This window comes from Vipera ursinii, assembly GCF_947247035.1.
Source record: "Vipera ursinii genome assembly, chromosome: 6".
Taxonomy (NCBI): Eukaryota; Metazoa; Chordata; class Lepidosauria; order Squamata; family Viperidae; genus Vipera; species Vipera ursinii.
In genome coordinates, this window is record NC_139515.1 from 66996605 (window position 1) to 67012855 (window position 16251).

The following is a 16251-nucleotide window of genomic DNA, read 5'->3' on the forward strand; positions in this document are numbered from 1 at the left end:
TTGGGTGGTTTTCTACAATGCACATTTATCCTTGGGGTGGAATGATACATTTTTAGTGAACATTTCACAAAAATACTTCTGTTTTTCAATTAAAAACTTATGAGTTATTAAGTTATATGCCCTGGACATTCCTACAACAGATTAACATCATTTCTTCTCTACATTCTTCAGTTTCTTTTTTCTGAAGCCCCTTAAGAAGAACAGAGTATTTGGTTCAGCTGCGATAAATGATATTATTTGTGCATTCCATTTTTATATAGATATGGCAGCAATTTTCAGGATGCAGCATGTATTGCTAACTGGATTTGTCCAATAGGCTATATTATAGGCCCGTGGTGGCAAACCTATGGCACGAGTGCTACAGGTGGCACACAGAGCCCTCTCTGTTGGCACACGCGCCATCGCCCCAGTCCTAGGCCTTCAGCTGAGTTTCATAAAATCTTTTCGCTTTAGGCCTCTGCCGCCATGTGCAAACAAAAAACAAAACCCGTTCAATCAATCAATTTCAACTCGCGGGGAAAAAAAGATCTTAAAAAGTTGGAATTGATTGATTTAACTTTTTAGTCCCACCCAGTCTGCCATTACCACCACAGACACACCCACCCAATAGGCCACGCCCACCCAATGGGCCACGCCCACCCAGCACCTGACTACATAAGTGGGTTTTGGGTTGCAGTTTGGACACTCAGTCTTTAAAAGATTCGCCATCACTGTTATAGGCTGCACACAACCCCATATCCAACCTGGAGGCCAAACGATTCCAGAGTATATTGGTGTCTCTACTCTCACTCAATCTTCCATATGTGAGGACACAAGGCAACCTAGGGAAACCTTCAAGGGCTTTCCTTCTGTTATACAAGATGAATGACAGGTAAACCAGCAAGAATTGTGAGCCACACCACATCTAGAACCGGAGAAAGCAAGAGGGTTTCCAGCTGATGTTTTGCTTTGTTTACATTGAGCATTTTCCCCTCATAAGGAAAAGGGAGGAACAGAAAAGCATCAGACTTCTCCCAGACTCATACTTAAACTAGAAGGCTGGCTGGCAGGGATTCAGGGATATAATTCTTAAATCGACTAGTTTTTATTTCAGGTAGTATAAAGGCCCTCTAATACAAAGAACACCAGGAATTGCAAATGGTTATGATTCAAAATAGATAAAACCTAAAGTTTGAAACTTATATTTGTCTCCTTCTCCCATCACATTCTCCCATAAGTAAGAGCCCCTAGTTAGGTGGCATAAGGATTGGTTGATACTTTTCCATTTTTCTGCTAAAGACTAGTCTAAGTTTCAAATCCTCTGTTTATTATTTTGCTCAATCTAATCTGCTCAGCGAAGTGGACATCATTTCTACAGGGCGGTGTTGGCTCTTGCTTTACCCTGCTTCTTCCATAGAGGTTGCCATCTCAAAGAAGGCTGAGATTTGAAGAATCTACAGCAATTATGGTAGGTGGTGGTGGTGGTGGTGGTGGGAAATGTCTCTCAACCTCCTGCAGGTCAAAATACTTAGCTGAGCAGAGCTACTTCATCTTTCTCACAGTTGATCCATAGCAGACATGTCAAACACAAGGCCCGGGGGCCGGATCCGGCCCGTGAAGTGGTTTCATGTGGCCCGTGAAACCATCCTGGAAACAGTGAGGGAACGGCCCCCACTGCCTTGGCCCTGGCCCAGAGACCCTCAGATCTGTCCCACTAGTGCCCAGGCTCCCATAGGCACCCTTGATGCGAACGATGTAGAGCTGGCCACGCCCACCCAGTAGGCCATAAGCACTCTAACCACGCCCACCCAGTAGGCCATGCCCACCCTGGCCATACCCACCCGGCCCCTTGAGGGCAACCACAATGCTGATGCGGCCCTCAATGAAATTGAGTTTGACACCCCTGATCCATAGCCTACCATTTTTTAAATCTTTGTTTAAACAAACAATAACCAAATATTTTTCTCATCAGCTGGCAACCTTAAATGTTACTTTATATCTTAGCCTCATGATAACCTTATGAGGTAGCTTGCAATTGGAAAACAATCAGAATAAATATAAGATAGTCCTTATATTATATCTGTAAACAGTTATTATTTATTAGATTTTTATCCCACCTTTAATACTTTATAAGTACCTTGCGCCTTTAAAGCACTGGATGAATTTAAAATCTCCCTCCCTCTTCGCGCCAACTACTTGTACGGGAAGATCAAGAAGATGCTTCCTGAGCTCGATGCCTTCACCATCTGTTTATGACTGAAATCTGGTGCATCCCCTGGAATTGGGACACCCTTCTCTTACCAATGAAATAGTATTGATCAAGTGGGGGGAACAACCCCATTGAACTCCTAATCAATGACAAGGTCACCCAGCTTCCCTCTTCATCAGTGACAGAAAGTGGTACCACATTTGCATCACCTGGACCACCAGAGATGGGATGTGGGGAGCTTTTCTGGATGGAGAGAAATTGGGTACCGTAGAAAATTTATAAGTAACTGGAGGCAGTGAACCCTCATAATACTTTTTCCTCCTCTTCTTTTTCCCATAACAGCTACCCTGTGAGATGGGTTGGGCTCAGAGTGTGTCACTGGCCCAAAGTCATCCAGCCAGCTTTTATGCCTAAGGCGGGACTACAATTCATAGTCTTCTGGTTTCTAGGTCAGCACCTGAACTACTACACCAAGCATATTACAATGTATATACAATATATAACACACTAGCATGCAATCTAATATTCTTTTTTTGTTGGGTCTTTGTGACATAATTTACATTCTCTTTAAAAAACATGCTCTTTTTCTCTCTGTTATGATGAAGAAACCTGCAAAAATCTAAGTGTTGCAAGTGCTATATTTGAACCCTTGGTCCAGGAGCTGCCATGCCCATAAAAAGCCACCTGGATGACTACATTGAAAACACATGATAGACTTACATTTAGCAAAAGCGGTGCTTAGTAGCATACTAATAGGCCAGAGGTCCCCAACCTTTTGGGCACCCGGGACTGGTTCCATGGAGAAAGATTTTTCCAGAGACCAGAGAGTGCATGGTTTTGTTTGTTGCCTGCATCCCTATGTATGTTTGGGCAGCCCAGTTGCTGGCATGTCACGGTCCGGTACCGGTCCATGGACCGGGGGTTGGGGACCCCTGTAAAAGGTAATTGAATGTAATATTCCAAGCATTGTTTGTTCTGTATATTTAAGGAAAAACTGTTTCAGGCTTAGAAAGACAGATTCTTCCTAAACAAACAAAAATTAGAGATAAAGATGAGAAGAAGACCACATCACTGACTGACAAAGTAGATGAATTCCAAGCCTCTGCAACACACTTAGCGATTATCTGCCTGCTGAGATTTTTATTTGCATGAAATTATGTTTGCAATCACTGACCTTTCTGGTAAATGTCCTCATTTTTGCTCCTCATCACCTGTATTGCATTGTTAAAGTCCCTATGAGAGAATATTTTCATATTTTCAGTACTACTTTCCATAAACTTGATGTAAATATTTTACATATATTACCAATTATAGATAGTGAAAAGTATTTTTCAGAAATATTTTTCATTTGTAAATATGTATCAGTTTAATCATACAGTTATGTATAGGCCAATGTATACCACTGCAAATACAGGTAGTCCTCGACTTCAAACGGTTTGTTTAGTGGCTGTTCAAAGTTACAATGACACTGAAAAAAGTGACTTTTCAGAGTTATGGCTTTTGCAGCATCCCCATAATCATGTGATCAAAATTCAGATACTTGGCCACTGAGTTATATTTATGACCATTGCAGTGTCCCAGGGTCATGTGATCACCTTTTGTGACCTTCTGACAAGTAAAGTCAATGGGGTAGCCAGATTCACTTAACCGGGTTAGTAACTTATCAGCTGCAATGATTCACTTAGCAACTGTGGCAAGAAGGGTCGTAAAGTGGGGCAAAACCCATTTAACAAATGTCTCACTTAACAACACAAATTTTGGACTCAGTTGTGGTCATAGTGTAGAATCTTGTAGCAACTAAATTACCTTTTATTTATGTTTTCTAAACAACTAAATCATTCTGGAAAAAAATCCTTCCAGGTTGGTTTAAAAGAAATAAATATTTGCAACAAAAATAATTATAATTGAATAAAGTTAGTTGTATATATATCTGCTTTGACTTGCAAGTCTGATCCCATATATACATCTCCTAAGAAGAACAAAACCATAGAGTTAGGAAGAGTTATATATTCTCTCTAAAGTTTAAAATTATTAAGCTATAACTTTGCTAGATGGAATAAGTGATGGCCTTGATCCTGCTCTTAAGTAAAGGTAGACAATAGCAGGAAGTACTTGATGTGGCAAACGTCATTAGATTAGGCAAGGCCAGTCTACCTTCATTTATTTTCCACAAAAATAAGCCTACACCCAGTAATTCCTGACTACTGCAAATAGTTTGTAGTTGTTTCTTTAAAAAAATTCTGTGTCATGCTTGGGGGAAAAAATGAAAACAAACATTTCTACACATCATTTTAGCATATATTTACATTTAGTATCACCTTTGTAATAGATGATTTAATAAATAGATCTGTTGATTTTATGGCAGTTCTGAAGATTAGAGACTTATTATGTGAAGATAGCTGTCCATGAATTTGTACAATGATGATGTTATCCATTAAGTTGTGTCCAACTCTTGGCAATTCTATGGGCCAGGTCTCTCCACATCTTCCGATCTTGCACTGCTTCTTTGAATTTTTCTATGTTCTGGCTGGTGTCAGCTTTGATGATGTCCAGCCATCATGTTCTCTGGCAGCCTGGTTTCCTTTTACTTCTATCTCTTCCCAACATAATTGCTTTCTCCAGTGAATTCCCCTGCATGACATAGCCAAAATAAATGGACAGAGTTTTGTGATTTTTCCTTCTGGTGACGTCTGGTGTTATGCACTCTAGTACTTGCTTGTTGGTCACCTTTGCTGAATGGATTTGTATATTATGACAATATATATTTATATCTACATATATGGGATCATTTTCCTACTTTTGGGAAATCAGTCCCATTTGGAAAACTGTCCTGATAGCACTGAAAAAGCAGTGTTAAGAGTTGTGTTACGCAAAAAGAATATGACAGCAAATCTGATATTACCCATATACTTTACTTTGTACTTTGTGGAATTCTGCTTAGCCACTTCATTTGAAATGTAATGAATAATTATAAATCCACCATAAAACCCTAGTACTTTCCACTTTCAAAGGGAAATTGATCCAAGATTAATTTAAGGAAGGGATACCATGAAATAGCTTCCCTTATTTGCAAATGAGTGCTTTCAGCTCAGTATTTTCAACTACCGTATATATTCAACCTGCAGAATCATGCACACTTACTTGAGAGGCAAGATAGATACATACATAGGAATGTACAGCTAGGAAACCCTATATTGTATGTCTACTTGTACATAGCTTATAAATATGGGTTTATTCCATTTTTATTATTTCCAGTTCAATGGAACATATGCATATTACCCTTCCCCACTCCCAAATCAGATCAACAATCTCAAACTTCTCTGGGCAGTTATTGGACATGAGTACTCAACCTTTCAGTTTATGTGGAATTCTTTATTCAAGGACATACAACATCTGAAAATTTCCAATTTTCAAGAAGTCTTCCCTTCTTGAAATCAAATGAGATAGTACTATGACCTCTTTTTGCACTGCATTTAAGGGGGGGGGAAACTTGGGTAAAGAAAAATACTATAAAAATATTTTTATACTATTTATTCCAAATCGCCTGCCAATGTCACTTTTAAGTTGTAATTTTAATGGTAGGGTCTTTGTTTCCAGCTCAGAAAAGGGGATTTGGGAGAATTAAATTCAGACACTTCTGTGCAAACTGCACAAAATAAAGATTCACTGCTAGTCCTGTTGTCTTTAGCATATGAAAACAGGTGGACTTTATTGGACTCTATGACTAAGCAAGCAAATTGTCTTGAATGACCCTGGTCCAGGTATAGTAATAATTTCCAATTTCACATAGAATATATCAAATATTAATAAGAATAATTAGGAGGCTTCTTTCTAGTCATGGATTTCCAATCAAGTTCTAGAAATAAGAGATCTCAATATTTGGCTGTGCAGTTAACAAGTAGCAAGGATTCTATCACTCTTTAATTGAATTTTATATCTATTGGCCAGTGACAGCAATCAAGAAGTGACTAAGCACAATGACACCAAACAGCTAACATTATTTAAAGAGCATGAAGGGAGAGATATCTACACATGAAATTATCTTAAAGTTGGAAGTATAATAAAACCTATAATTTTCTTATCTTACGGTTGTCCTATGACGTTAGTGCAAGGTGGTGCTAACATTCTGTGGGTTTTTAATTATGTGCTGTACACCTTTATATGCTTGATTCTTTTTAAGTTTCTCAATAGTCTTAATTCTTTTTTGAATCTGCTATACAATTAAGTTTTACGATAATTAGAATCTCTGCATCTAGTATTGTGTCTATTACGTTGGTTTAAAAGTATATTACTTTTAAATTAGGAAGTTATATATGAAGCTGTATGTTTGATGGATTTAGAAAGGAAATTTTCATTTTCTTTTGATGCAAATTAAAAATGAGCATCCAATGAATGTTTTTATAGTATCGATGAAATGAACCAACTGAAGCCACCATCAGTTTTAAGTTGCAGTCTACAGAGCATGTGTTGATTGCGATGAAATGGAGGATATTGTGGAAACCTTGCACCATTGGCATATTGGAGTCCTATGTATGTCTCATGGAGAAATACCTGTATGATCACTGAAAGTTCTTATGGTCCACTATCCTGCCAGTCATGCTCCTTTGATGTCAGGCCCAAATTGGGCATTCTTTGATATGTTTGCAATGGAATATTGGTGACTCCATTGGATCATTATGATACAAACATTTATTTACCTTGCTAGACAATGCCATGTGCTACTTTTAAGGCCACAGTTTCCCAAAACTTCAAATAAAGTTTAGCACATTTGGAAAGGTATGGAAGCAAGTAAAACTTCCAGCCATGTTTAGAAAACATCTGTATCCACCTACAGTAAATTTATTTGAAATTAAAATGCACGTGTGCAAATATATTATATGAAAATAAATAAATAAATAAAACTTTAAAGTTGAAGAACTACTGAGGTGGATAGGGTCATTACAGATCTTGGCTTAGTGAATTCCATCCTACTTTTCTGTCAGTTATGAGCAAAACATTAAAATCTGCATTCCTACATTGCAGCATTGGCTTATGAAATTTTTCCAAGTGTCCAAACTATGTCAAATAAACCAGCATGGAATTCCTCTATGGAAATTCTAATTAGAACTGATTCGTATTGTGAAATCCTTGCATGCTGCTACTTCTTCAGCCACTGAAAGCCATCCTTGATTTCAAATGGCTTCCTCACCACAGAAAAACAAAGCAAAACAACTTCGAATGACCTCATGTTCCTTTTCTTATTATTTTTCTGATTGTATATATTTCGGTAGCAAAGTTCACTTTTGCTCCTAAAATATTCCATAAATGTGTAGATAGATATTGCAATGTAAACAGTAAGTAACTAACAACAGGAAATGCATCTGATTAAATTATTAGCAAAATGTATGTTGCAATCCGAATGTACGTATGTGAAGTTATTCTTCAGCATAAACAAAGTAACCCACAATACAATCCGGCTGCTTTACAAACATCCTAAGGCTTGTTGAAATCGTTTTTGTAAAGTATAGCCAAGCCTTTGTGGGAGTGACACCACGCTTTGCTAGTTCCGCTTCAACAACAACACAAAGAGGTAAAAATTTGTATTGGCAGCAAGGAATTTTGCTAATGAGAAAGTCCTGATTCCTTCCTTCCTGGGAGGAAGAGAGCCGGATGGAGACAATGCAGTTCATACATCACAGAATAAGGAAATTTTTTTTTTAAGTCATATTTGGTCTGCGGCTCTGCTGTTAGAAGCGGGGAAAGATTTCAATGCATCTATACATTTCTGTAAAAAAACCAAACACCCTACTTTTTAGATACAAAAACTAATATTAGAATAAATCTTTCAAAAAGTTCAAAAACTCGTCGGAATTTGTAAAATGTACGATTTGAAAGCACGTGAATACAGCCACTAAGCTGAATCGGAAATGGTTTGTTCTGCCATCGTAACTCCCCCACCTCGGGCATTGGTATGGCTCAAGAACACGGCCTGTGACGCCAGTAGCCTAGTTTCTGCAGCTGGCACCCCCGGTAAGTCGTGACTCACGGTGGCTTCTTGGCTAGGAAGTTTGTCCGTCTTCGGGTCGGGGAGGAGGGCGGTGCTGGGTCAACAGAGGAAGGGGGACAAGGCCTGCTAGTTTGCCTAGGGCAGGGGTCGGCAACCTCGGCTCTTTTATGACTCGTGGACTTCAACTCCCAGAATTCCTGAGCCAGCATAGCTGGCTCAGGAATTCTGGGAGTTGAAGTCCACGAGTCATAAAAGAGCCGAGGTTGCCGACCCCTGGCCTAGGGCAGGATTAGGGCCGGCTGCTTCTAGGCAGGACGTGGCGAGCCTATTGCATTTTCAACAGGGGTAGATGCGCTCTGTTACGTAGATATGGTGTCTCCGGAACATTTCGCCTCGAAGCTTGCGCAGACTTTTTACCAAGGCAGGCAAGACTCGATCCGGTGTAGAGACGCTTCATTTCGTTCGCAAAATTACCGTGTCGTCGAGCTCCTGCCGGTATTTTTGGCGCATTGCAATCACAAACAATGCTGGCTGCCTTCACTCCCCGCTTTGAGATCTCTGGCTGCGTGATTTAAACACTTCGGCTCGCCAGCTACGTTGAATAACGAAGGGATTGAGTTAAACATAGTTAGGTGTGCGGTTGCACGTGTAGTCATTGTCACTTGTTTATTATCTGCGGCTGCCGTTTCAACGTTTTTTACGGGAAATACTGAAATGCTTTAGGTAATAAAAACGGGAAGGCGGAAATCTCAACCAGTTGATATATCGATTGTTAGGGAATGCTATTAAATGCTCTTAATATAGGAACATAACACTCAGTGGAATAGGTGGGTTGATTAGTTGGTATTTGAATAGAGAATCCCCAGGAACCTCCAAAAATGTAGATAATATTAAAAATATTTTTAAAAACTACTTTTATTATTACAGGGTTAAGAAATTCATATTACCTGCCCACTAGTATTTGAGCCTGATTCGAGGAAAGCTTATTTTTAAGCTTTAAAAATGTAAGTATTCCCACTTAAAAGGTGACAATGCCACTATGTGAAATAACAGTTAAAAAGTCTGAAAATGCCTTCAAAAATATTGGCAAAAAGAAAGCTGCTAGACATACAATCAGAAAAGTTACCTGGTAACAGTTGCTTCTAGTATTTTATTTGTTTACATACTCTTTTCCCAGTTTCCATGGCAGGCAGAGCTGTGTGATCAAAGAGGAAATAAGGCAGGAATTATTACAGAGGTGTTATTTTGTTCAGATTTGTTTGCTATCTACATATACTATTACAACAAAAAATATGTCTGTTTGGACTTCCGGTTGGTGAGCTCCGTCTTCCACATCTCACTTCCCTTTGCTGGGGGACCCTGGTAAGGGTGGAAAGTTGCCCTGTAGGGGCGGCGAACAAGGAGGGGAACCCCGCTTGATCGCAGGAGGGCGGCAGCACTTCCGCTCGATCCAGGGCAGCCCTCCAAACTGGCAGAGGAAAGACCGGCCAGAGCAATATGGCCCATCATTAGGCTGCAGACAGCTGAAGTCAAACTCACCATAAGCACTTCAAAAGCAGTGCGGATGAAACTGGGTGAGATCTGATCTTCACTTTACCCTTTACCTTCTCTTCCTGTAAAAGCTACTTGAAATATCTTTCCCCCTGTGAAGAGAGAGGGAAGGGACTTTCTATCCCACCCTCTAAGAATAGTGGCGTTTGACTATCCAGGGGAATCAAAAGCATTAAAAGAACAATTTTAGTCTAATTGGACTTACATGTTCCTGAAACTTGGGGACCAAAAGTTTTCCTATTTCTACTATTTCCTATTTCTATTTTTTATCTACAAAAAAGAAATAAAATTGGAAAAAGGATTAGAAAAATTTTGGACTTAAAAAACCTTAAATGGCTTTGGTAACATCTTGTGGCGAAGTTTGGTATTACAACTTGTTATTTCCTAAAAGAGACTTGGCTTGAAGCCCAGACCTTAGATAAGAGTTTTCTGACCTTGGCACCACCTGTGAGAGATTTAGCTGTAAGAGAACAGCTGGGCGGCATAACTGGCCTTCTTGAACTGTGAATGCAAACATTTACTGACTTTCAAAGTTTTATGTGGGAAATTGCTTTCCTATCTCTTTACTTGAGGAATATTGGTCACTATATGAGATGTTGAAATACCCTGGACTATAAAATTTTGCTTGACAAACAACTTTTACTAGAAAGGCTATTTATAAACATGTGAAAGAGATGGATGAAGACCAGGAAAAGTTCTTTCCATGTTGAAAGCAATACATGAAACCATTCTTTCAGCTTGTGATAAGACCTAATATAAAAGATCAAGACACCAGCTTAAATACACAAACCCAAACTTTGACTACAACCAAAGAACCAACAATGCAGAAGATAACAAAAGAAGTGGGACAATCAGTTATTAAGACAGAGGACTCAATTGACCAACAAATACATCTGATGGAAAATCCAGAAAAAGAAGTGACAACACTGAAAATGGAAATGACTTTATATATAAATCAGAAGAAATTTGAGAAAGAAGAGATTGAATGGAAGAGAAGCAAGCATGGAGAGCTGGAATAACAGGGACACAATTTAACAACTACAAATGGGCTGGTTCTTCCAGAAAACTGGCAATTACATAGTCTCCTTTACTCCAAATAACATATATAATAATAGAGGGAGATCTATTTGACGATCTAAAAGCACTGATATGGAAGCCTCATTGGCAAAGGAAGAAAGCCAGAATAAGGTTGAGGAAAATTGGGATTTTAACTTATTAGAGGGGATTTCATATTATTAATTAGAGGGTTAAAGAGAGATCTTGAAATAAGGGGAATTTTTGTCATTAGATTTAAAATGACCAATGGAAATTAGTTGAAAATAAAGATTTTATCTATCTATTTAATATTTAAAAATTAGACCTAAATGGGAAAATTATTATGAATATGTTTGATTTATTGATTAACCCAGGTAACATACATAATGGTTTTGATTTATTAAAGGGGATGTTATTGTAGATGATTTAATATGGTGGGAAATAGCTTTTAGGAAATAGAACAAGATTACATTCAAATAGATAAAATGTATTTTGGATATTGATACTATATTTTGTTATGAATTGAGACAAGGGAAATCTTGGTTACCCAAAGCCTGAAAATTATAAATATCAAACGTTAAATTTGAATAATGAGAAACTAAAAATTGGGTAAAAATTAATAACAGGATATGGATTGTTTATGAAGATTGAATGTAAGATATGTATAAGCTAAAAATTCATTGATAAATGTAATAATGATGTTTTTATTGAGTTGATATAACTAGAACTGTACTAGCTTGAATACAAGACAGTAAATGTTGAGGGGAAAAGAGAAGGAATATTTGATGTTGTAACCTGAGATTTGCACTAAAGATTTTGTTACTGAACTATTGATTAACCCAGTCACCACATTGCTTTTTAAATACTTAAATGTAAAATTGGAAGATTAATAAAATATTTTTTAAAAAATATGTCTGTTTGGACTTTTGCTGCTACTTAACGTTTAGTTATCATCTGTATATCATTACAATCCAAAGCGAGCTTTCACATAATTTAATTTGAATGGAATGGGAAGGTCAGGATTTTTTTGTTAAATAGGCAAAAATATTTTAAGAGGCAATTGAGAAGGAATTCATCAATTGTATCACAATCACAGAATTTTATTTGAAGAGAAAGGATTTAGATGACACTAGACAATCCATAATAGGATGCGGTGGCTCAGTGGGTTAGGACGCTGAGCTTGTCGATCAGAAGGTCGGCAGTTTGGCGGGTCGAATCCTGAGTGCCGCATAACAGAGTGAGCGCCTGTTACTCATCCCAGCTTCTGCTAACCTAGCAGTTCGAAAGCACGTAAAAATGCAAGTAGAAAAATAGGGACCACTATTTTTAACAGCGTTCCGTGTGCCTTTGGCATCTAGTCATGCCGGCTACATGACCACAGAGATGTCCTCGGACAAGCACTGGCTCTTCAGCTTTGAAACAGAGATGAGCACCGGCCTCTAGAGTCAGAAACGACTAGCACGCATGTGCGGGGGAACCTTTACCTTTAGACAATCCATGCCCCACTGGGTCATCCTTTCAGAGATATTTCCTTACTTAAGCAGACAAACAGAATGACCAAAGAGGGGCAAAAAAGCAGTTACTTCTGACTTTCTACTAGCTTCCCCACTGAGTTTCCTTTTGGGAATTTGATGGAATATTGGAAACCTCCCCAGCGGGCAGTTCAAGTGGCTGCTGCTAGGGGAAAGGGAGTGAGGGATTGCCAGAGTTGCTGGGAAACTGTCATGGAATGTTCAAAATGAAGATCATGTGACCATCTTAGTAGTAACACAGCAGCAGTCAGTAGTATTGAAGCAGCCCTGACGTATCCAAATCTCATTCCCTCAGGAATCATTGGTCCTGGATTTTGGACACATTCTGTAAGTTAGCCCATTTCAGGTGCTTTGGTTCAAAAATTGTAGCTCTATGAATGCACCCTTCCAGCCAATTAAAGGTCATGATGAGATTTAATAATATATAGTCTTTCAGTTAAGTCATGTCTGCTACATTATATTAGCATTTTTGCTTGAATAAATAACTGAGGAAAAAATAGTTGCATAATGTTGCATATTCTAGTCATGTATCTGGGATTATTAAGATTATTGAATTTATTTTTTTTTTTGCTTTTTTCCAAGTTTGAATTTGACATAGCATTAATATTTTATGCTTTGGTTCTTACAGGCCTTTCCTGATGTGGCGCTTGACCATAGAATGAAATGGCTTATATTGTCCCAAATTTCTATATGCAATTTTTGGCTAGAACTCAGCCCTGCCTATTATTGCCAGCTTTATCAGTCTTCTATCAAAGAAAGAATGGACACCTTTTACAGCATTTGAGATATGCAACTGATACTTCTTTAGGAAAGGAGAATAACGTCATTGTAGAAAACCTGTCCATGTTATCTGTGGATATAAACAAAATCCGTAGGCTGAAGCCATGGGTGTTGTCAAAAGAGATGTCATATATTAAAGAAATAGCTAATATTTTGCAAACAATTGGAGCTGATGGACCTTCAGTAGCACATATTTTTGAATGCTGTCCTGAAGCCATTCTTTGTAGTCCTACCAATATCACTTGTCAGAAAGATTTGTGGTTATCTGTCTGTCAAAATGAAAAGCAGTTAGTGGAGTTAATAAAACGGTTTCCAGATGCTTTTTTTAATGTTGAACATTATGAAAATCAGAAGGCCAACATTAGATTCTTCAAAGCATTGGGGCTGAAGAATGCTATCATCTGCCGATTATTAACAAGTGCATCAAATATTTTTAACAATCCTGTTGAGAAGAATAAGCATATGATAGAATCTCTGCAAAGAAACTATTTAAGACTAGGTGGTTCACAGGAAATTTTGAAAAACTGGCTACTGAAATTATTGAGTCAAAATCCATTTATTTTATTAAATACTTCTACTACTGTCCAAGAAAACCTGGAGTTTCTTCAAAACAATCAATTCACCAATTCTGAAGTTCTAAGCTTGTTGTCCAAGCTCAAAGGATTTATTTTTCAACTTAATCCTAGCAATATGCAGAGTAGCCTTTTATTTTCAAAGACCATCTTCAACTGCAATGATCAAGAATTAAAAAAGCTAATATTACAGTGCCCTGCCCTTCTCTATTATTCAGCTCCAGTTCTGAAAGAAAGACTAAATGAACTGTTGAAGGAGGGAATTTCTATAGAACAAATTAAAGAGTCGCCTGCTGTATTAGAATTATCAACAGAGATAATACAATATAGGATTAAAAAATTAGATGCCCTAGGATACAGTCTGAAGAATGGAACTATAAAATATCTCAATGGAACAAAAAAAGATTTTGAAACTACCTATGGAAAGATACAAGCAAAAAGTGAGAGACCCATATATAATCCAGTTGCTCCTTTGAGTATTGAAGATTAGTTTCCAGAACCTGCTTAATAAAATGACAGGACCAGTTTCTCTTTCACCATTCAAATAAATTGGATGTAACTGTTACTTAGAAAATGAATTTGTATTCAGGCTTTTTTTTTCCTGCATCAGTTTCTAAATATGCGACACTGTCATGGAATTTATAGGATCAAACTAAAAGCCTGTCTGATTTAACATTGTTCCTACAGTGGCCAACCACATTTCTGTGTGAAACCTACAAGTTAGACACTAGTCCAGTAGCATCCATTGCTCATGTTCTCTAGGAACTAATATTAAAAGGCATATTTCTGATGTGGAAGTAATTGATAGCAATTTGCCTAGAAACTATAAAGGTAAAAGTAAAGGTTCCCCCGCACATGTGTGCTAGTTGTTTCCAACTCTAGGGGCCGGTGCTCATCTCCGTTTCAAAGCCGAAGAGCCAGCGCTTGTCCGAGGACGTCTCCGTGGTCATGTGGCTGGCATGACTAGACACCAAAGGCGCACGGAACCCTATATTCCATGGATTCAATTTCTCTTCAAAACAAATATATGTGAGATGGGATTCTGTAGTTTCATGTTGCATGAAGTAGTACCTTTATTTGTATCTAAAGGTCTTTCACTTAAAAGGAAATATTTTATTTTCTGCATCCTGTATAAATGTAAATCTCAACATTTTAACTTTTCATAAAAGCAATTATTAAAGTTCTATGCCACTCATCTCCTTACAAAGTAGTCCTTTGATAATTACCATTGTTCTTTTTTGCTGCTTCTCTTAACCCTACATTATATTTAAGATGTAAGCACTAGAGTAGGAAATAGTACTCCAATATAGTTTATATAAGATTATTATAGGGTTGTCAACAGAATATATAAATTATCTAGGAAAGGGAAGGAAGAGTTTTAAATTTGTGCTCTGATAGACAAGATGCACCGAACATTTGTTTAAATTATAACATGCTTGCTTTTTGCAATATTTAAAATAAAATTTAAATATATTGAGAATATATTGTTCATTTTATAAATAGCTTAGATTATGCACAAATGAGTGTTGTGTAATTTCTGCTAATTAGAAATACCTTCGTGACTATTGTGTGCCATCAAGTCAGTGTCATGTCTTAGTAACCACATAATCTTTCTTTCACAGATCTCGAGTATATATATGCATGATCTATTTTATCAATATTCTCTCTGGCATTTTAAATAATTTGGAATCAACCTGGTAAATATGAATTCAATGATTTTAGGAATGAAGACACACGGAACAGAATGGCACATCTCACAACTACATAGAAAGCCTAGCTTTGAATTTGCATGTAGCACATACTATGTTTATTTAACTATCCTAATTTTCTTTCTAAATATCATGCGTGACAAACTTCAATATTTGAACTACATGAAAATTCATGCATTTAAAAAGAAAATGTATAGAAATGGGATGAGGCCCTGGAGTTTAGTATTCTTGATTTCATAGGGTCCACTCAATTGTTCCCAAGTAGTGTCTTCAGCTCAATGTTAAATGATAATGCAATCAAGAATCAACCAAAAAATGAGGGTAATATTTCATTATGTCATTCTGTCCATCAGTAAAAAGACACTTTATTGGATTAACAGGTATATGAGGACAGGATCTCACAAAGTAGTTGGCATGGGAATGTTACAAGGGGTCCATTTATCAGAAATCACAATGAGATTTGCTTCAATGAAAAATAGTTTTCCAGACATGTTTGATATGAATAGGAGGGATAAGGAATCTGATGGCTACTAAGAGAGATGCCTGCTGGGGCATATTGACATTAGAGCTTATTGATATTAGATTTCTCTATTCCTTATTCTAAGCACATTAATCCAGATACTGTACCTTAAGATCTTTTACCATTAAAAGTCAATGTCAAAGAAATACCAAATGTCAGTTCTTAAAGTACATCAATATGTTTGTAATTTTTATGCCTGTGGCTAATCCTTCTATAAATACAATTTCCGTATGCAAACCATTCAGGTGTTGAGAACACTAAAACCTTTAGTAAACGTTTCTAAAAAGAACGCATAAACATTTTATTCTTTTTACATATGCTTTTAAGATACACATTTATTAGGGATTGGTTGAGTAGTAAAATGACAAGAGTGCTAGC

At 37.4% G+C, this 16251-nt stretch overlaps 1 protein-coding gene across 2 annotated transcripts; it reads left to right on the forward strand.

Moving 5' to 3' along the window:
- Positions 1–8147: 8147 nt before the first annotated feature.
- MTERF2 (mitochondrial transcription termination factor 2) lies at positions 8148–15199 on the forward strand. 2 transcript variants are annotated; one of them, XM_083366655.1, is made up of 2 exons: positions 8148–8197; positions 12921–15199. In XM_083366655.1, exon 2 carries the CDS (start codon positions 12956–12958, stop codon positions 14132–14134), a length of 1179 nt encoding a protein of 392 aa, XP_083222781.1. In that variant the 5' UTR covers positions 8148–8197; positions 12921–12955; the 3' UTR covers positions 14135–15199. The 2 variants fall into 2 exon arrangements, with proteins under 2 accessions (XP_083222781.1, XP_083222782.1); XM_083366656.1 differs by lacking the exon at positions 8148–8197 and adding an exon at positions 8450–9178.
- The last annotated feature ends 1052 nt before the right edge of the window (positions 15200–16251 follow it).

What these genes read in the sequence shown, in the direction of transcription:
- MTERF2 (XM_083366655.1), top strand. Translation starts at nt 12,956, where the DNA reads ATGGCTTATATTGTCCCAAATTTCTATATGCAATTTTTGGCTAGAACT.